Source organism: Lethenteron reissneri, chromosome 1 (assembly GCF_015708825.2).
Source record: "Lethenteron reissneri isolate LAM-NWPU_2019-01 chromosome 1, ASM1570882v1, whole genome shotgun sequence".
Classification (NCBI taxonomy): domain Eukaryota; kingdom Metazoa; phylum Chordata; class Hyperoartia; order Petromyzontiformes; family Petromyzontidae; genus Lethenteron; species Lethenteron reissneri.
Window position 1 is genome coordinate 4819325 of NC_083779.1, and position 22179 is coordinate 4841503.

The window sequence follows — 22179 nt, forward strand, 5'->3', positions numbered from 1 at the left end:
GGGTTAGTGACAGTATCTAGTGGCTGGTGTGGTTAGGGTTAGGGCTAGTGGCTGGTGTGGTTAGGGTAGTGTTTGGGTGGATGGTGTGGTTAGGGTTAGGGTAGTGTTTGAGTGGCTGGTGTGGTTAGGGTAGTGTTTGGGTGGATGGTGTGGTTAGGGTAAGTGCAGTGTCTGGGTGACTAGTGTGGTTCGGGTTAGTGCAGTATCTGGGTGGCTGGTGTGGTTAGGGTTAGTGCAGTGTCTGGGTGACTAGTATGGTTAGGGTTAGGGCTAGTGGCTGGTGTGGTTAGGGTCAGGGCAGTGACTGAGTGGCTGGTGTGGTTAGGGTTAGTGTCTGATTTGGCTGGTGTGATTAGGGTTAGTGCTGTGTTTGGGTGGCTGGTGTGGTTAGGGTTAGTGCCATTGTCTGGTTTGGTTAGGGCTAGGGCAGTGTCTGAGTGGCTGGTGTGGTTAGAGTCAGGGTCAGTGTCTGGTTTGGCTGATGTGGTTAGAGTCAGGGCAGTGTTTGGTTGGCTGGTGTGGTTGTGGTTTCTCTCAGTGTATGGTTTGCCTGGTGTGGTTAGGGTCAGGGCCAGTGTTTGGTTGGCTGGTGTGGTTGTGGTTTCTCTCAGCGTCTGGTTTGGCTGGTGTGGTTAGGGTCAGGGCCAGTGTTTGGTTGGCTGGTGTGGTTGTGGTTTCTTTCAGTGTCTGGTTTGGCTGGTGGTTAGGGTCAGGGCCAGTGTTTGGTTGGCTGGTGTGGTTGTGGTTTCTCTCAGCGTCTGGTTTGCCTGGTGTCTGATTTCTGACGCACCCTGACTGGACATCGGTGACAAAGAACTTCAAAGGTCATCAAATTCTTCCAAGATAAATAAAGATTCTGCTTCTGCTTGGCTGGTAATGGTTAGGCATTGGGCTTGAAGCAAGTGGTTGGTTGGTGTGGTGAGTGCCAGAGAACAAGATTAGGGTCGTACGTACACACACGTTGAACTTCTTTCGCGCCGTACGTAGCCTAACCGTGCGCTAATCGGAGGGTCTAGATGGGACTTGAGCATGGCATTTAACATCAGCCCTCGCTGTCAATGAACAATCCACCCTCTTTCCTGCTCCAACCGGCTGTGTGATGATGGATTGTCGGAGGAGCGTTGGAAAAGTTCCCGAATCGGTGGCCAACTCTGGCTTGAGGTCGGAGGTCAAAACGATAAATCGGTTGCGAAAAACAAAAGCCGCTTCATCATTTCATCGGCCGCCTAAATAAACTTCGACACGCAGTCGTAATCGTAGGGCTTTTTTGCGGCCGAATATTATCCACAGTAGGTTTTCTTTTTGGGGGTTTCGATCGCCTAAATTTAAAGGCGCCGTTCAACCCGCCAACACCCCGACACAGCTAAATTGCTAAAGGGTTTTGTCGCGTAACGCACAACATGCCAATCCGTTACTCGCGCAGCACTAACCGGTTGCGTGTCGCAGAGTAAATCCGCGACAACATTTACAATTCTAGTACTACGGAGACTTTTCGATTCAAAGCTTCTTTCGTGACTGCAGGGATTCATCTTCTTGGTTCTTTCGGTAAAGTCACGTAGAAGGGAAATAATAAAATAATAAAAATAAAACATAATAAAATAATTCTCACGACGTTTCGGCCACAACACAAGCAGCCGTCCTCAGGTGAAGAACAGGTCTGTCATTCAGACGCTGTCTCCCCAACAGACCTGTTCTTCACCTGAGGACGGCTGCTTGCGTTGTGGCCGAAACGTCGTGAGAATTATTTTATTATGTTTTATTTTTATTATTTTATTACTTCCCTTCTACGTGACTTTACCGAAAGAACCAAGAAGACACTACGGAGACCTCGCCGGTAAAGTGCAGCTCTGGAAGAAACCTGGTCAACAAAAAAAATCTTTTTTTTCTGGCTGGACTTTTTGCAGCCGTTTAAGACTAATTTCAGGGTGCTGATTCCAAATCTGATCTGCTCTATCACATCTACTTTTTATGCTATCGGCATACCCCAGTTTCATTGATTTTTACCCGAAATTAACTCTGTCACTTATGATTGCAAGTTGTTGGAGTCGGTGACTGCTTTAGTGTTAAAATATGGTGCTGTATTTTTAGGATAGTGTGTAATAATATAATTTTATGTAGATATCCACATTTATTTAATATTTTTCTTCTGCAGTTTTTATTGAAAATGCAATATTTGATATCTCAAAAACCTGATGTGATAGACAAAAACTGATGCCAGATTTGGAATCAGCACCCCAAAATAACCTTAAACCCGTTGGAATACCGTATGCCAGAAGAAGTGTGTTGACCAGAGTAATGAAGAAGTCTGTGAAGACTGCAAGGCACCTACCAAGGCCGACACGGCACGGCAACACCACGCCCGGCCGCCTTTGTCTCCCCCAGTGGCGATGTCAACACATCTCATCAGGAACTCAATTGAGGCTGAGTCGACCTAGGGGAGGCCCAAGGGCCGGTTCAGATAATCGCCACTGGCGTTAGCCGTGAGCGGGAATCGAACCCGGGTCTCCGGGTTCGATTCCCGCTACAGCCACCACGCATCCTGCACAGATCGCTACGCTGTGAGCAGTTGGACAAAATCCATGGTTGTAGTGTACGTCTATGTCACCCTCATCAACCCCTCCCCCCCCCCCCCCCCCCCCAATATCTTCACCTACCCGCAATGGCCTGGCTGGTGAAGTTACGATCCGAAATCCCAATGGCAGGCACACGGTGTGTGGGGTGCAGGCACTCACTCATCCAGCAGTGCATTGACGGGAACAAGGGGTGTTCGCACGCGCTGTTTATAGAACGGGCCTTGTAACCCTTCTGTCGATGTCTCGATGGTGTCGTCACGCCGCTCGTTGGCACCACGTGGCACGATTTACGTTGACGAAACTCGAGGAGGTCATTGGCACGAGCAGTGCCGGATTATCGTAGTGGCACAAGTAGCTACATATGTAGTAGTAGCAGCAGCTACTGCTGAGTCTATGGGCAGTGTTGAGTCTATGGGTAGTGTTGAGACTATGGGTAGTGTTGAGTCTATGGGTAGTGTTGAGACTATGGGCAGTGTTGAGTCTATGGGCAGTGTTTGAGCTATGGGCAGTGTTGAGTCTATGGGCAGTGTTGAGACTATGGTAGTGTTGAGTCTATGGGTAGTGTTGAGTCTATGGGTAGTGTTGAGTCTATGGGTAGTGTTGAGTCTATGGGTAGTGTTGAGTCTATGGGCAGTGTTGAGTCTATGGGCAGTGTTGAGTCTATGGGCAGTGTTGAGACTATGGGTAGTGTTGAGTCTATGGGCAGTGTTGAGACTATGGGTAGTGTTGAGTCTATGGGTAGTGTTGAGTCTACGGGTAGTGTTGAGTCTATGGGTAGTGTTGAGTCTACGGGTAGTGTTGAGTCTATGGGTAGTGTTGAGACTATGGGCAGTGTTGAGTCTATGGGCAGTGTTGAGTCTATGGGCAGTGTTGAGTCTATGGGCAGTGTTGAGTCTATGGGCAGTGTTGAGACTATGGGTAGTGTTGAGTCTATGGGCAGTGTTGAGACTATGGGTAGTGTTGAGTCTATGGGTAGTGTTGAGTCTACGGGTAGTGTTGAGTCTATGGGTAGTGTTGAGTCTACGGGTAGTGTTGAGTCAATGGGCAGTGCTGAGTCTATGGGTAGTGTTGAGTCTACGGGTAGTGTTGAGTCTATGTGCAGTGTTCAGTCTATGGGCAGTGTTGAGTCAATGGGCAGTGTTGAGTCAATGGGCAGTGCTGAGTCTATGGGTAGTGTTGAGTCTATGTGCAGTATGTATGTTGAACTTCTTTCGCACCGTACGTAGCCCTACCGTGCTAATCGGAGGTGCAGTGTTGAAGTTTATTGCAGGAAACCGCACAGTTTGATAGACCTACTGCGGACTGAGACATTACGTCCTGCCTTGATGTGTGGGAGAGGTAGCGAACCAGGCAATGCGAAGTGCCGTGTTGAAATAATTTCTTCCGAGATTTGTTCAAATTTTTTTAAGGGTTCTACCCGAGCCATTTTCAGTTCGGGGCCGTCCATAAATGACGTCACGCGATTTTGGACGAGTTTTGACCCCCCCCCCCCCTCGTCACACGGCGTCACACAAAGTCAGACCCCCCCCCTCAAATATGACGTCACAAAGCTCTGCCCCCCCCCCCCCCCAAAACCATATTTCCATTTTGAAAATAAAACACGCTTCAAATCGCTTTAAACTATTGTCATTGTAGTGCGTATTTAATGTGGCGCTGCACTCTGATGTTGTAGGAGGAAAACATTTATTAAAAAGTCTGTTTACTTAAGTAGAACGTGTTGTCTACATTTATTTGAAGTTGCGCATTTTGATGTGACGTCACATTTCTCAAACCGCCCCCCCCTCGTCACACATCGTCACAAATGTCTGACCCCCTCCCCCCCCTCTAGGTGCGTGACGTCATTTATGGACGGCCCCTAAATACACAGAACGAGGTCACCTCGAGAACACGAACAACGGAACACTCGTGATCATAATACAACCACGAAGTCAATTGCACAACTTGGTTAGTCCACTGCTGGATGAAGGCCTCCCCACGCTACGTGGTGGTGGTGGTGGTGGTAGGGGGGGGGAGCGGTTGACCATACTTTACACGCTGTTCTCGATAAATAAAAAAGAAAAAAAATGCAATAAAAGAAAAAGAATAAATATTCTTGGTTCTTGCGGTAAAGTCACGTAGAAGGGAAAAAAAGAAAAAAAATGCTTTAAATAAAAAAAGAATAACATTTTAATTGTAAATAATAAAAGAAAAAATGAATAAAAATACATTTAAAATAATAAAATAAAAATGTTAAATAATTTTTTTTTATAAATATAAATTTAAAATAATAAAAGCAAAAAACCCACGACGTTTCGATCGCAACACAAGGAGTCTTCATCAGGCGGAGAGAACAAAAAAAATTTCCCCACGCTGTTCAAATCAATGCGAGGCTTAAAGCAAAATGGATTGGAAAGTAAAATGGAAATGGACAACAGCAACAACAACAGCAGCCGTCGCCAATAGCCACTAAGTGGTGTTACCAACCACCACGTGACCTGCGAAAACCCCGAGGGTTGCCCACTGATGCCAAGTGAATGGGAGGAGATGGTGGCACACAGACAGGTCCCGGGCACAAAGACAAAGATTCCCACCACCATCGTGTAGGCTTAACAGACTGTGGGGGCAAGTGCTGTCAGCGAGTAGCACCTGTGAAGGCTACCGGCACACGAGGGGGTGGGTGGCCAGCACCACGCCCGGCCGCCTTTGTCTCCCCAGTGGTGTTGTTTTTTTACACAGCGCACCAGGTACTCATTTGAGGCCGAGTCGACCTAGGGGAGGCCCAGGACCGGTTGAGATAATCGTCACTGGGTGTTGGCCATGAGGAGGAATCGAACTCGGGTCGCCGGGTTCGCAGCGCAGCGCTAACCGCTACACTACTGCGTACAACAAACGCCATTCGCCACTAAGTGGCGGTGACATCACCACGACGCTTGTGCCAGGCTAGGTGCACGTTGAGGCCACGTGAAGTGTCGAACGCCCGCTGGCAGGAGGTCACGGGGCAGACCCAGGTGCTTCGGGTCGACTGACTGAGGTGAGTGGCTGATGCACCACCTGTGCCCCCTACTGTGCCAAACCACGTCTAAGATATCTGCTGCGTACACACACGCACTCACACACACGCGTGCACACACACTCACACGTGCACTCACACACACAAGTGTGTACACACACACAAGTGCGCACTCACACACACTCACACGCGCGCGCGCACACACACACAAGTGCGCACACATACACACGTACACACGTGCACTCACACACACACACAAGTGTGTACACACACACAAGTGCGCACTCACACACACTCACACGCGCGCGCGCACACACACACAAGTGCGCACACATACACACGTACACACGTGCACTCACACACACACACAAGTGTGTACACACACACAAGTGCGCACTCACACACACTCACACGCGCGCGCGCACACACACACAAGTGCGCACACATACACACGTACACACGTGCACTCACACACACACACAAGTGTGTACACACACACAAGTGCGCACTCACACACACTCACACGCGCGCGCGCACACACACACAAGTGCGCACACATACACACGTACACACGTGCACTCACACACACACACAAGTGTGTACACACACACACAAGTGCGCACTCACACACACTCACACGCGCGCGCGCACACACACACAAGTGCGCACACATACACACGTACACACGTGCACTCACACACACACACAAGTGTGTACACACACACAAGTGTGTACACACACACAAGTGCGCACACATACACACGTACACACGTGCACTCACACACACACACAAGTGTGTACACACACACAAGTGTGTACACACACACAAGTGCGCACACATACACACGTACACACGTGCACTCACACACACACACAAGTGCGCACTCACACGCACTCACACGTGCACTCACACACACACACAAGTGCGCACACATACACACGTACACACGTGCACTCACACACACACACAAGTGTGTACACACACACAAGTGTGTACACACACACAAGTGCGCACACATACACACGTACACACGTGCACTCACACACACACACAAGTGCGCACTCACACACACTCACACGTGCACTCACACACACACACAAGTGCGCACACATACACACGTACACGTGCACTCACACACACACACAAGTGCGCACACATACACACGTACACACGTGCACTCACACACACACACAAGTGCACACTCACACACACTCACACGCGCGCGCGCACACACACACAAGTGCGCACACATACACACGTACACACGTGCACTCACACACACACACAAGTGCACACTCACACACACTCACACGCGCGCGCGCACACACACACAAGTGCGCACACATACACACGTACACACGTGCACTCACACACACACACAAGTGCGCACTCACACGCACTCACACGTGCACTCACACACACACACACGTGCACTCACACACACACACACGTGCACTCACACACACACACAAGTGCGCACTCACGCGCGCGCCAGCCGCTCGCTCCGCCAACTGCGTTGGGCACCGGGCGACTGGGTTGATAGCAGAGGTCGCAATCGGGTACCCGATACCCGTACCCTACCCGATAGCCGTACCCTACCCGATACCCGTAGCCTACCCGATACCCGTAGCCTACCCGATACCCGTAGCCTACCCGATACCCGTACCATACCCGATACCCGGCTACCCTACCCGATAGCCGTACCCTACCCGATACCCGTAGCCTACCCGATACCCGTACCCTACCCGATACCCGGCTACCCGTACCCGATACCCGGCTACCCGATACCCGTACCCTACCCGATACCCGTACCCTACCCGATACCCGTACCCTACCCGATACCCGTACCCTACCCGACACCCGTAACCTACCCGATACCCGTACCCTACCCGATACCCGGCTACCCGATACCCGTACCCTACCCGATAGCCGTTACCCTACCCGATACCCGTACCCTACCCGACACCCGTAACCTACCCGATACCCGTACCCTACCCGATACCCGGCTACCCGATACCCGTACCCTACCCGATAGCCGTACCCTACCCGATACCCGTACCCTACCCGATACCCGTACCTTACCCGATACCCGGCTACCCGATACCCGTACCCTACCCGATACCCGTACCCTACCCGATACCCGTACCTTACCCGATACCCGGCTACCCGATACCCGTACCCTACCCGATACCCAGCTACCCGGCTAACCCGTACCCGGCCGGGTACCCGTTTGCGACCCTGGTGCGGCCGGGTACGGGTAAGGAATCAAAACCCGCTTGCGGCTTCTGGTTGATAGCCGTCACGTGAAGCGGTCGTCACAGGAGTCACGGGGGAGGGGAGAGACTGCATGACACGACACGATCCACCCCCCCCACGCCACCGCCACCCACGGGCTAATAGCCCACGTGGTTAGATTTTACACTCCCGTTCAGTTTGTGCTAAAAACAAACAAGTATAACCAGTAAAAAGAAAGTTTTTCACTATAAATCCTTTATATGCGTGGCGGCTAGAGTCCTCTCGTCCTCTGGCTTGAGATGGCTGCCACCTATGGGTCAGATGATTGTCTGCCACCATTAAGCAATTGGTAATTAAATATTTTAAAAAAATTCCCCAAACAGTGTAAAATTTAGGACATTTTTTTTCACGAAAATTGTTACGCACAACGAGTCTGTGTGCAAAATGTCAGCTCGATTGGATCACGGGAAGTGGGTTAAAAAACGACCGAAAGATTTGCACGGTCCTAAGCAAGCAAGCGAACTTAATATAAAGGATAAAAAAAATGATCGCGAATAGTCGAAGCGCTGGGGGGGGGGGGGGGAGGTCTCGAGGTTTGCGTGAAACGAGTGTCATGTGAGAAAATGCCGAATGCATTCTTGCGTCTTTCGTATCGACACGCGCGCACGCACCGAGCCAACGCTCTGAACACGCGCGCACGCTCGGAGCGTTGATAAACACGAGCGCGGACCCACAGTGGAGAGATGCACCCGGTATACAGAAAGTCGTGGGTTCAATCCCGACACCCGCTGTATATTTGGAGTTAGCGTCTCTATAATACTGGTAGGAACCCACTGGTTACACCAGCCCACAGGGGATTATTGTGTCCGTCCGTTCGTCATGCAGGGAGAGGCTGGGTGGGGAGGGGCTGGTCACCCCGTGGTGCTCTTATAAAACTCAACGTTTCACCTACTCACGCCGGCTTGTGCCCGCCCTCAATCGGCCATATTTGCGGAATACACCACGCCGCCGTTGACCCTGGCCATTGACCGAGCAACCCAACGTTCCTACCAGCTCCCTCCACAGGAATGTGTTTATCATCACGGTGGCTAGGAGATGTTAACTGCCTTGCCTGGTGTACAGGAAGTCGTGGGTTCAATCCCGACCCCGACGCCTGCTGTATATTTGGAGTTTGCGTGCCTCTCTCCCCATGGTTGCGTAGTTTTTTTTCTACGGGTCGTCCGGTTTTTCCCTCCACATTTAGAAAAATGCCTTTCGAGTATTTGGCGGAAAACACGTTCCTTCGGAGTGGGCAGGTAGGAACTTGGTTGGACAGCGGATTCGTGCACGACAGACAAATTATCCCTGGTGGGCAGCGTGGAACCTGTTGTTCCTACCTGTATAAGTGTAGTGTATCGTGTCGTGTGTAGGTGAAACGTTGAGTTTTATAAGGGCACCACGTGGTGACCAGCCCCTCCCCACCAAGCCCCTCCCCTCCGACCCAGCCCCACCCAGCCCGTCCCTCCCCACCCCTCCCACCCCCCACCCTCCCCTCCCCATATGCACGACAGCGTGGAACCTGTTGTTCCTACCTGTATAAATTTCCACGTGATGAGCCACTTTGTTGAGCGATCGTTTGTGGCCAGGTCGCTTCTGAAAACGAGCTACATATATCAGTGGACCTTACCTGGTAAAACAATTAATAGTTTAGTAAAAATACGGCGGGTTTAACGACTCGTAGAATGCTACACGCGGTCTGCTTTCCCCGTTAAGGACTTGAGAAATCGCATGACAAGTCGAAAAATGGTAGGCCACCTCCGCTTAGCGCGGTTGGCCACGTACGGCGCGAAAAAAGTTCAACGAACTTACATGTGAACATTCGCCAAGAGTAAGGGCCATATATTGCCCACGTCAGCGTCCACGACTTGCCAAATTCTAAAATTACATCGCAGACGATTCCATTGCGATTACACATCAGCAGCAGCAGCCATCGCCCCCTACTGGCAGATTAATCGTCTCGGTCACTCTCGGACTCACCACGGTCGCTCATCACCAAGGTTCAACGAAATCCACATTAATCGTTTCACGTAATAACCGTTCGGCTTCGGCAACTGTTGTAAGTACGGTTAGCGAGCGCCTATTAAGGCTAAGAGGGCACGTGCGTGGTGCTTGGGGTGGTTGGGACTAAAACACATTGGGGGAGCACAGGCGGTCCGCATCGGGCCGGTCATCTCGGTCAGTCAACCCACGGCACCTCAAGTCTGTCCCGTGACTGACCTGCCAACAGCGAACCATCGACTCTTCACGTGTCCTCAAAGTGCACCTAGCCTGGCACAAGAGCCACATTGACGTCACGGCCACTTGGTGGCGAACGGCGGTTGTCGATGCTGTTACTCGTGGCGTGGGTGGGTGCCTTGGTCGCAACACATTCCACTCCAACTGGCAGTCACTATCTTCTTGGTTCTTTCGGTAAAGTCACGTAGTAGGGAAATAATACAATAATAAAAATAAAACATAAAATAATAAAAATAAAACATAATAAAATAATTCTCACGACGTTTCGGCCACAACGCAAGCAGCCATCCTCAGGTGGAGAGCAGGTCTGTCGGAAAGACAGCGTCTGAATGTCTTTCCGACAGACCTGTTCTTCACCTGAGGACGGCTGCTTGTGTTGTGGCCGAAACGTCGTGAGAATTGTATTTTATTATGTTTTATATTTTTATTATACTATTTCCCTTCTACGTGACTTTACCGAAAAATAAAACAGTAAAATCACGACGTTTCGGAGGCAACACAAGTCTCCGTCATCAGGTGGGACCGTCACAGCCAGATTTTACTGTTTTATTTGTATTAATTTGAATTTCATTTTTTATCTACGTGAATTTACCGAAAGAACCAAGAAGATGAATCCCTGCAGTCACGAAAGCTTTAAATCGAAATGGCAGTCACCATTTTACACAACCGTTCACCAACAACATCATTCGCAAAGAGACTACGAAATGTAAAACAAATACAACAATAAACCTTGCCGGCATATATTTTAGTTTATTTTAAAAAAAAATTCCCTCTCACAATTTTATTTATCAAATCACGACGTCGTCGCGTCCACGCAAACTGTGAAACCAGCCCGTGCCGAAATGTTGGTTTGATGCCCAAACAGCGTGGCCAATACGAACTCCCAAGATCATCCCCGACTTCAGAAATTCCAGGCGCAAAGTCTTCACAAAGACTCCTCTTGATCTAAAGACCCGTCCTCTCAAAAGTTGAGTCTCTCAAGACACCGACTCCGAAGCCGGGTCTCAACTCAAGACACCGATCTCATGCCTCCTAAGCCCTCAAGTAACTGGATCTTGAAACCCAGTCTCGAGACGCTGGTTCCTGACACCCAATCTCGAGCCACCAGTCTCTCAAGACAACGACCTTGACAAACAAGCTCCAAGACAACGTTGCTCGGACCTGGTCTCTCTCGCTCTCTCTCAAAATAAACGTAGACAACAATAACAACACAAAACCTGGATCAGAGTCTTTTGAGACGAAACCAATCCTTCAAAAACAAAAAACGCATCTGAAATTCCCCCTCCCCGTGACCAGCCCAGTCTACCCCCCCCCCCGGCCCACCCCCCCCACCACCGTCACCCCTCGCTCATCTCCACATCCTGCACTTTCTCCGTACTCCCATTCTGCTTCTCCGTTTCCGTGGCGGCCTCCCCGTTGTTCCTGGCGCCGCCATCTCCCTCTTTCCGCGTCCCCGCATCTTTCCCAGCGTCTTTCTCCGCGTCCCCCCCCTCCTTCTTCGAGTCTCCCTCTTTCTTGGCGTCCTCCTCCTTCTTGGCGTCTCCCCCCTCCTCTTTCTTGGCGTCCTCCCCCTCCTCCTCCGCGTCCCCCCCACCTCCGTTTCCGCTCTCCGCGGGGGCCGCCGTGTCCATGTCGTCTTGGGCGCTGGCGGAGGCTGCGGGGGTGGTGGCGCTAGCGGCGGCAGCCGCTGAACGGACGGACGGACACGACAGCAAGCGTGCGCGTTAAGAGACAGAGGCGAGACATGGCGGCGGCGCAGAGCACCTGGGTTCAAGCCCTGAACCAGGGCGTCGCGGTGGCTGGTTTAGAGGAGGTCGTGGGTTCGATCCCAACCCCTGATGCCTGCTGTATATTTAGAGTTTGCGTGTGTCTCTCTGTGGTGAAATGTTAACTACCTCGCCTGGTATGCAGGAGGTCGTGGGTTCAATCCCGACCCTGATGCTTGCTGCTGTATATTTGGAGTTTGAGTGTCTCTCTCTCTCTCTCATCATCATCACGGTGGCTAGATGTTAACTACCTCGCCTGGTACGCAGGAGGTCGTGGGTTCGATCCAGACCCTGACGCCTGCTGCTGTATATCAGAAGTTTGTGCGTTCTCCCCGGTTTTCCCTCCACATTTAGAAACATGCGTTTAAGAGCATTTGGCTGCTATGAATGTCCACATGATAAGCCACTTCGTTGAGCGATCATTTGTGGCCAGGTCGCGTCTGAAAAAGAGCTGCTTAGATATCTCAGTGGGCCTTACCTGGTAAAATAAATACTTTTAGATAAGTTGAGTCTAAATCTTTAACTCGGCAGATTCATAATGGCCGTGTTAATAACACTTGAGTCAGCAACACTAAAACATCCTGGGTTCAAGGCCTGGGCGTCTAAATCTGTATCCATGTGGGTTAACAACAGAGGTCGCAACCGGGTACCCGATACCCGTACCCTACCCGATACCCGGCTACCCGTTTGCGACCCTGGTGCGGCCGGGTACGGGTAAGGAATCAAAACCCGTTTGCAACCTCTGGTTAACAATGGCTGTGTCAGAGATACCGAGATTCCGGATTTGAATCTCGATGTTGGTCCTCCAGTGCTTAAAGCAGTCTGACGTCTCATCTCAGTCACCCGTCCCAAACGAGACGGCACAGAAGAGGCAAGATATGAGGAAACAGGACTGATGGAACGTATAAGACTAACAGAACAACACGGCAAGACACACCATGTGAGAAGGAGCGAATGATACGAGAGGATCTTCTTGATTCTTTCGGTAAAGTCACGTAGAAGGGAAATAATAAAATAATACAAATAAAACATAATAAATTGATATGCAAATTCCTTTGTCAAGGTGCTCTTCCCCCTTCCAACCCAGCTTAAATATACGCTGCCAAGCTTGGTGGTGTGTCATTCAGACGCTGTCTTTCCAACAGACCTGTTCTTCACCTGAGGACGGCTGCTTGCGTTGTGGCCGAAACGTCGTGAGAATTGTATTTAATGTTTTATTTTTATTATTTTATTATTTCCCTTCTACTTGACTTTACCGAAAGAGCCAAGAAGATGAATCCCTGCAGTCACGAAAGCTTTAAATCGAGATATGAGAGGACTTGACAGTGAAAATGCGACAGGCAGTACGAAAGAGACGGACAAAACGAACAGGACAGTACAAACGAGACAGGGGGGGGGGGGGGGGAGGGACAAGACACGAGTGCGGAATAGAACTTAAAGACATCCCAGGCAAAAATAGACATGGCAAGAAAGACAGAACGAGACAGTAGAGAACGAGCCAGGCAGAAGCAACAATAAGGACATTCTCAAATCCAACGGAGGCAGCTCATTGCATGCCAGAAGGGGAGTGAATGTTTACGAGGTTATTTGCGTGTGTGCGTGCGTGCATGTGCGCACGTGTGTGGGCGTACGTGTGTGCGTACATGTATGCGCGTGTGTGTGGACGTGGACTCAGCCTCAAATGAGTACCTGGTGCGGTGTGTAAACATCGCCACTGGGGAGACAAAGGCGGCCGGGCGTGGTGCTGGCCACCCACCCCCCCGTGTACCGTGCCGGCCTTCATAGGTGCTCGCTAACAGCACTTGCCCCTACAGTCTGCGCAGGCTATACAGGGATCTTTGTCTTGTGGGCACGTGTGTGGGCACGCGCGTGCGATAGGGGCAGCACCTGCTGGTTTCTCCTGGCCTGGAATGTGTCCGGCTTGCAGGAGGCTCTTCAGCCTCGTCACCTCCTCGAGAGACGACGCGTTTATTATCGCGGCCTGAGAAGAGACACGCGCGCACGATGACACACAAAGACCCCCCGTGTAGCCTTAACAGACTGTAGGGGCAAGTGCTGTTAGCGAGCACCTATGAAGGCCGGAACGGTACACGAGGGGGTGGGTGGCCATCACCACGCCCGACCGCCTTTGTCTCCCCAGTGGCGATGTTTAGACACCGCACCAGGTACTCATTTGAGGCTGAGTCGACCTAGGGGAGGCCCGGGACCGGTTCAGATTATCGTCACCGGTGTTAGCCGTGAGCGGGAATCGAACCCGGGTCGCCAGGTTCATAGCGCAGCGCGCTAACCGCTACACTACCACACACACACACACGCGCGGTCGATATCTACCACCGTTTCAGTCACTCTCAACACGTGGGTGACCGTGAAGAGGGCCGTCAACATCGGGTTCAAGGTTCGGGACTCGATCCACACACGCCCGCCGCCCTGGTCAGTACTGCACGTGCAGTCACCGCTAAAAAAATATACTCCTGCGCGCCATCTGCGTCACACGCTAGAAGTTAAAAAGATCCCGTAAGCCCATTGTGTGCCGGCGTCACGGTCCCACGTTTCGCTACCGTGTCCGTACGTAGAACGTCTTTGGCACCCACTACACGCAGTCAACCGTGCGAATCGGGAGGCAGCTTTATCTATAGTTACACCGCAATTTGCTATAATCGCAACACACTGCGATCGCGAGTAAATCAAGCCCCCCCCCACCCCCCGTGTCCATCGGCTACTTGGACAAAATTGACACGATCCCTCCTGGAAAAGGATCTTGAAGAGTCGGCAAGGCTTCCATGGGTCAACACGCGGAGCAAGAATAGAAAAACTATAGCAGCTCCTTGTAATCTGGCGTAGCATGGCAGTGGGGAGACGTGCCGTGTTTGGCGACACGTGCCGTGTTTGGTGACACGAGGGCACCGGGTGTGTGTCGTCAAGGAGCATAAACCGTGACGGCGGTGTGGTAGTGGTGGCATGGTAGTGTGGTGATGGTGGTGACGTGGCAGTGTGGTGGCGGTGTAGTGGTAGTGTGGAGTGGTGGTGGAGTGGTGGTGGTGGCGGTGTGGTGGTGTGGCAGGGTGGAAGCGTGGTGGCATAGTGTTATGGTGGCATGGCGGCGTTGCAGTGTGGTAGCATAGTGGCGTGGTAGTGAGGTAGTGGGGTGGTGTGGCGTGGCAGTGTGGTGGTGTGGCATTGTGGTGCTGTGGCAGTGACGCAGTGTGGCCGTGTGGATGTGTGGCAGGAAGGCGGTGTGGTGGTGGCGTGGTGGCATGGTAGTGTGGTGGCGGTGTGGTAGCGGTGTCGCATTGTGGTGGTGTGGCAGTGACGCAGTGTGGCCGTGTGGATGTGTGGCAGCAAGGCGGTGTGGTGGTGTAACAGGGTGGCCGTGTGGATGTGTGGCAGTAAGGCGGTGGGTGTGGTGGTGTAACAGGGTGACCGTGTGGATGTGGCAGTAAGGCGGTGGGTGTGGTGGTGTAACAGGGTGGCCGTGTGGATGTGTGGCAGTAAGGCGGTGGGTGTGGTGGTGTAACAGTGTGACCGTGTGGATGTGTGGCAGTAAGGCGGTGGGTGTGGTGGTGTAACAGTGTGACCGTGTGGATGTGTGGCAGTAAGGCGGTGGGTGTGGTGGTGTAACAGTGTGACCGTGTGGATGTGTGGCAGTAAGGCGGTGGGTGTGGTGGTGTAACAGGGTGGCCGTGTGAATGTGTGGCAGTAAGGTGGTGGGTGTGGTGGTGTAACAGGGTGGCAGCGTGGTGGTGTGGCTTAGCGGCCGGTCATGTGGCTTAGTGGCATGGTTGCACGACAGGGCGTCAGTGCGGTAGTTTGTGCCGGTGATCCAGCACTGCAGGGGCGAGGGGGCAGGTGGACCACACAACTTTGCGAACAATCCCAAAACCACCGGGACTGCGCGTTGCCCAGGAGATGGCAGCACAGCAAGCGCACATGCGTGTGAACACGCATGTGCGGACCGCCGAGTGTTTTCCTTCTCATCTTTCACGGTGGGCAAGTCTCCGGATACTCTGGTCATCACCGGCACAAAGCGCGACTCCACCGCCGACAACGACTTGACCCCAAACATTCCCAGCGCGGGAGCCTCTGGCAGTTGGCGACCCTCGCCCCGGACAAACGAGAGACGTCGCGACAACTGCACAACACGGCCGCCGCCCACCTTGATCGCCTCCATCTCAGCCGGCGTGGGTCCCGCCTTCTTTTTCTCAAGCACCAACCCGGCACCCGGAGTGAAGCTTTGGGGGGGGGAGACACGGGGGCGGAGACACGGGGGGGGAGACACGGGGGGGAGACACGGGGAGGGACACACGGGGGGGAGAGACACGGGGGGGAGAGACACGGCGGGGAGAGACACGGGGGGGAGACACACGGGGGGGAGACACACGGGGGGGAGACACACGGGGGGGAGACACACGGGGGGGAGACACACGGGGGGGAGACACACGGGGGGGAGACACACGGGGGGGAGACACACGGGGGGGAGACACACGGGGGGAGACACACGGGGGAGAGACACACGGGGGGGAGAGACACACGGGGGGGAGAGACACACGGGGGGGGGGAGACACACGGGGGGGAGACACACGGGGGGGAGACACACGGGGGGGAGAGACACGGGGGGGAGACACACGGGGGGAGACACGGGGGGAGACACACGGGGGGGAGACACACGGGGGGGAGACACACGGGGGGGAGACACACGGGGGGGAGACACACGGGGGGGAGACACACGGGGGAGAGACACACGGGGGAGAGACACACGGGGGAGAGACACACGGGGGGAGAGACACACGGGGGAGAGACACACGGGGGGAGAGACACACGGGGGGGAGAGACACACGGGGGGGAGAGACACACGGGGGGGAGAGACACACGGGGGGGAGAGACACACGGGGGGGGAGACACACGGGGGGGAGACACACGGGGGGGAGACACACGGGGGGGAGACACACGGGGGGGAGACACACGGGGGGGAGACACACGGGGGGGAGACACACGGGGGGGAGACACACGGGGGGGAGACACACGGGGGGGAGACACACGGGGGGGGAGACACACGGGGGGGAGACACACGGGGGGGAGACACACGGGGGGGAGACACACGGGGGGGAGACACACGGGGGGGAGACACACGGGGGGGAGACACACGGGGGGGAGACACACGGGGGGGAGACACACGGGGGGGAGACACACGGGGGGGAGACACACGGGGGGGAGACACACGGGGGGGAGACACACGGGGGGGAGACACACGGGGGGGGAGACACGCGGGGGGGAGACACGCGGGGGGGAGACACGCGGGGGGGAGACACGCGGGGGGGAGACACACGGGGGGGAGACACACGGGGGGGAGACACACGGGGGGGAGACACACGGGGGGGAGACACGCGGGGGGGAGACACGCGGGGGAGAGACACACGGGGGAGACACCGGAAAATACGGTAGGACACGGGGAGATGTGCGGACATACGGGGAGACACATTGACACACGGAGAGACAGGGAGAGATATGGGGAGACACAGGGACACACCAGAAAACATGGTAGAACACGAGGACACAGAGAGATGTGTGGACACATTTTGGAGATGTGTAGACACACAGGGAGACACGCAGACACACACGGAGACAGAGAGAAATGAGGAGAGACATGGGGATACAAGAGGATACACGGACAAGGGGACAACAGAGGAAGAGGTGTGGACACGCAAGGAGATAACGAGACATGGGGACATCCAAGGAGACACAAGGACAAACAAAGACACACACGCAGACATTCAAGGGAGCATGGAGAGGCATGCGCACGAACAACAACAAAAAAACTAATTAGTCAACACTTTAGTGTCAGCAGCTTTCCAGCTCGAGGCAATGACCACGTGTAGCATCTGTTCATAGCTGTTTAATATCCGAGCGAAACTTTATTATCCAAATCCGCTGTGGTTAATTTGTGGTTCAGAAAGGAGGGGGGGGGGGCGGTTCCCAGCTTTGTAACATGTGACAACTTTTTCAGGACCAGTCTTAAGATGAAGCCAACACAGCAACTGTCCTCGTAAATGTTTTAACGACGCCAAATTCAGAAGCCTTGTCCCTAGCACTATGATCCTGAAACCTGGTTTTACGGAATCAATTCTCAATCAAGACTCGGATTCTCAAACCCGAGCTCCTCGAATCAAATCTCAAATCGAGAATCCGATCATTAAACTGGGTTTCAAGACGTTGATCCTGACACACAGTTTTCTGAAGCTACATTTCAAGACACCGGATCCTCAAAAGCTGGCCCCCTTCTGGGGCCCGAGACACTTAATCGAGACTCCGATCCTGAAAACCAGGTCCCCAAGAACGCCGATCTTGAAAAAGCGGACAAAGCTTTAAGGTGCAAGCAGCCCAACCCGTCACGGAGCGGATGTACGAAATCCCATTCACCGCAGCGTGATGCATCATCGTGCCAAAACCTCGGTGGCTAAATAAAGTTTCGCTTCCGCATCGCACTGTGGTAATTGTGTAGTGTCTGTTTTTATGTTTAATGTCCGATCGTGGCGGGCTGTGGCAAGGCGCGGAAGGGCAAGCGAAACTAAACCAGAAAACTTTAGAAAGTTAAACACGCGCAGCCCAATCTGCAATTCTCCCCCGCCGCTCTGATAAAATTTTACCCGACGATTTCGACGGCCAATCGGATTGCTTCGAAATGACGTCGCGCCCCGTTGCTTGGAGCAATCTAGCGCAACCGCGGGGCCGCCGCTCCTGCGCGCTCGGTAACGAGCGGTTACGCCGCGTGCCGAACGTCCGATGTAGATTCGTACATTTTGGCCCCTTTGCAGAGGTCGCAACCGGGTACCCGATACCCGTACCCTACCCGATACCCGGCTACCCATACCTGGCCGGGTACGGGTAGCCGTTTGCGACCCTGGTGCGGCCGGGTACGGGTAGTTCGTGAGTCACTGGTGAGTAAGTGTTTGTCACTCATTTCGGGTAGGGTACGGGTAGGGAACGGGAACCCGTACCCGGCCGGGTACGAGTACCCATTTGCGACCCTGGTGCGGCCGGTTACGGGTACGGGTAAAGAATCAAAACCCGTTTGCGACCTCTGCCCCTTTGTAGGTCGAGATCGGAAAATTCAGCCTCGTTTATGCGCAACGGACTGGCGCCTGCAACCGACCGAAGGATCTACCCGGCGGTGATTTTGTTGGCTCCGACAAAGCCCATCTCTGTGTCAACTATCACGTGTGTTCCACTTGCCCCTCTCACCAGCCACGGCCCAACCACGGCCATCGCAAGCTTCCCATTACCAGCGCCACCTTTCCTAAAATGAACTTGAACTTTTGATGGATTTGGCGGCAATCACGTTCCAGTCGTGTTGCCGTTGTGGGGGGCCAAAAATTGTCACGGCGCAGGAGGTAATTTCTGCGCGTAACCCTCGAAAGAGAATCGGAGCCACCACCTTACATCAGGGGAGCTTTCGTGGGAAGATGACGTCGCAGAAATACTTCAAGCTGCCTCTCCGATCCACACTAGAGGCGCCCGTTACCTTCTCAGATGCCCCGCTACGCAAGAATCGAAACCCCAGTTTTAGTCGGACTTTGCCGAAACCCGGCAACCTCCGACGAACGATCCGCGGCACGGTGGCTAAAGGTGGCACGGATTGTGGGGCGCGGCCTGACGATGGTCGACAGTCAATGCATCTTACGTCTTTGCCGTGTTCACTCCTTCCTTAGTGGAGAGAAGAACGGATTTCTTTCCCTTAAACAACCTCTCAGCCTCCTGTCTCTCCTGTGGCTCGGGGCCACAGCGCACACACAAAACACGCACGCACATGAACACAAACGCACACGAACACACACACGCGTGCACCATCACAGTCGTTTCAAAGTCGAGTGGTTTCCTGCTCGAATCGAGCAAAATACGGAGTTCTCGTCGCCCATTAAACACAAAAACACGAACAATCGCGCGCACGGATTCTGTAAATGCTTTCGCACGCGTGTTTTGTTTGTCACCAGAAGCATCATCGACGGATGCGATACATTTCAAGCTGCACGAAACATCATATATAAGTGTCAGCAACAACGACATCGTTGCGCGAAATCAGGTCATCATCTTGACCGGCCACGTACAAATAAATATTCTGATCCCGATTCCTCTTCGACGCTGGTCGCAAATCGCCAAAGTTGTGGGCAACCCTTTTTTCCAGTTGCCTCTAGGAGGCAACTTTCACGCTCAAGTTGAATTCGTATCGAATCTTCACGAGCGTTACCACATTCCATCGTCTTATCTACACCGTCTCGTACGTGTCGTGTGTCTTGATTGTACCGTCCCGTTTCATTCTGACCTTCTTGTGTCTTGCGTGTCTGTCTCGACTGTATTAATCATAATCGCGTCAACTTGATGTGCCGTCAGTGTCCGCTCGACTCAAGGAGGCATCAGAGTTGACCACAGTGGAGCGGAAGGGGCAGCAGCAGCCAGGCAGTGAGTCGGTGCCAAATCCCCTCCCCACCCAAGCTCTGTGGCTCTCTATATATTAAGATGTTATCGGCCAATTAGTGAACGTTTACATTGTCGCTCACATTTGTATTCATATTCTTGGTTCTTTCGGTAAAGTCACGTAGAAGGGAAACAATAAAATAATAAAAAAATTGAAAACAATTAAATTATCACGACGTTTCGACTGTAACACAAGCAATCATCTTCAGGTGTGAAATCCACAGCAAGAATTTTCTTGCAAGAAAATATATAAATGTGTCGTGTTCTTGCAAGCAAATTCTTGCTGTGGATTTCACACCTGATGACGATTGCTTGTGTTGCAGTCGAAACGTCGTGAGAATTGTTTTGTTTTATATTTTTATTATTTCCCTTCTACGTGACTTTACCGAAAGAACCAAGAATATGAATCCCTGCAGTCACGATGCTTTTAACAGCATTGTCACCCGGGTCTGTATAGTCTCGTTTGCATCCTCCATCCCGTCTGGATCGCAACGGCCTATTGTCTCGCATGTTCCGTCATATTAATTCCGTTTCATACGCTCCACGAATCTGAATGCGATACGGGGCATGTCATCCTCACTCAAAAAGTATGGATCCTTGCAGTCATGAAAACTTCTAATCTAGAATCATGTCATCCTCACTCAAAAAGTATGGATCCTTGCAGTCATGAAAACTTCTAATCTAGAATCATGTCATCCTCACTCAAAAAGTATGGATCCTTGCAGTCATGAAAACTTCTAATCTAGAATCATGTCATCCTCACTCAAAAAGTATGGATCCTTGCGGTCATGAAAACTTCTAATCTAGAATCATGTCATCCTCACTCAAAAAGTATGGATCCTTGCGGTCATGAAAACTTCTAATCTAGAATCATGTCATCCTCACTAAAAAAGTATGGATCCTTGCGGTCATGAAAACTTCTAATCTAGAATCATGTCATCCTCACTCAAAAAGTATGAATCCTTGCAGTCATGAAAACTTCTAATCTAGAATCATGTCATCCTCACTCAAAAAGTATGGATCCTTGCAGTCGTGAAAACTTCAAATCTAGAATCATGTCATCGTCACTCAAAAAGTATGGATCCTTGCGGTCATGAAAACTTCTAATCTAGAATCATGTCATCCTCACTCAAAAAGTATGGATCCTTGCGGTCATGAAAACTTCTAATCTAGAATCATGTCATCCTCACTCAAAAAGTATGGATCCTTGCAGTCATGAAAACTTCTAATCTAGAATCATGTCATCCTCACTCAAAAAGTATGGATCCTTGCGGTCATGAAAACTTCTAATCTAGAATCATGTCATCCTCACTCAAAAAGTATGGATCCTTGCGGTCATGAAAACTTCTAATCTAGAATCATGTCATCCTCACTCAAAAAGTATGGATCCTTGCAGTCATGAAAACTTCTAATCTAGAATCATGTCATCCTCACTCAAAAAGTATGGATCCTTGCGGTCATGAAAACTTCTAATCTAGAATCATGTCATCCTCACTCAAAAAGTATGGATCCTTGCGGTCATGAAAACTTCTAATCTAGAATCATGTCATCCTCACTAAAAAGTATGGATCCTTGCGGTCATGAAAACTTCTAATCTAGAATCATGTCATCCTCACTCAAAAAGTATGAATCCTTGCAGTCATGAAAACTTCTAATCTAGAATCATGTCATCCTCACTCAAAAAGTATGGATCCTTGCAGTCGTGAAAACTTCAAATCTAGAATCATGTCATCGTCACTCAAAAAGTATGGATCCTTGCGGTCATGAAAACTTCTAATCTAGAATCATGTCATCCTCACTCAAAAAGTATGGATCCTTGCGGTCATGAAAACTTCTAATCTAGAATCATGTCATCCTCACTCAAAAAGTATGGAT

The 22179-nt window shown here is 51.9% G+C and overlaps 1 protein-coding gene across 1 annotated transcript in view; it reads right to left on the bottom strand.

Annotated features, from left to right (window-relative positions):
* Positions 1-22179, bottom strand: part of SNRPA1 (small nuclear ribonucleoprotein polypeptide A') — an 840838-nt gene that overhangs the window by 809123 nt on the left and 9536 nt on the right. Inside the window, exons 6-9 of the mRNA XM_061568577.1 lie at positions 19514-19596; positions 15992-16067; positions 13726-13819; positions 11737-11759 (exon numbers count right to left, since the gene is read on the bottom strand). Coding sequence (XP_061424561.1) covers positions 11737-11759; positions 13726-13819; positions 15992-16067; positions 19514-19596 — 276 coding nt within the window. The remainder of the gene's footprint in view (positions 1-11736; positions 11760-13725; positions 13820-15991; positions 16068-19513; positions 19597-22179) is intronic.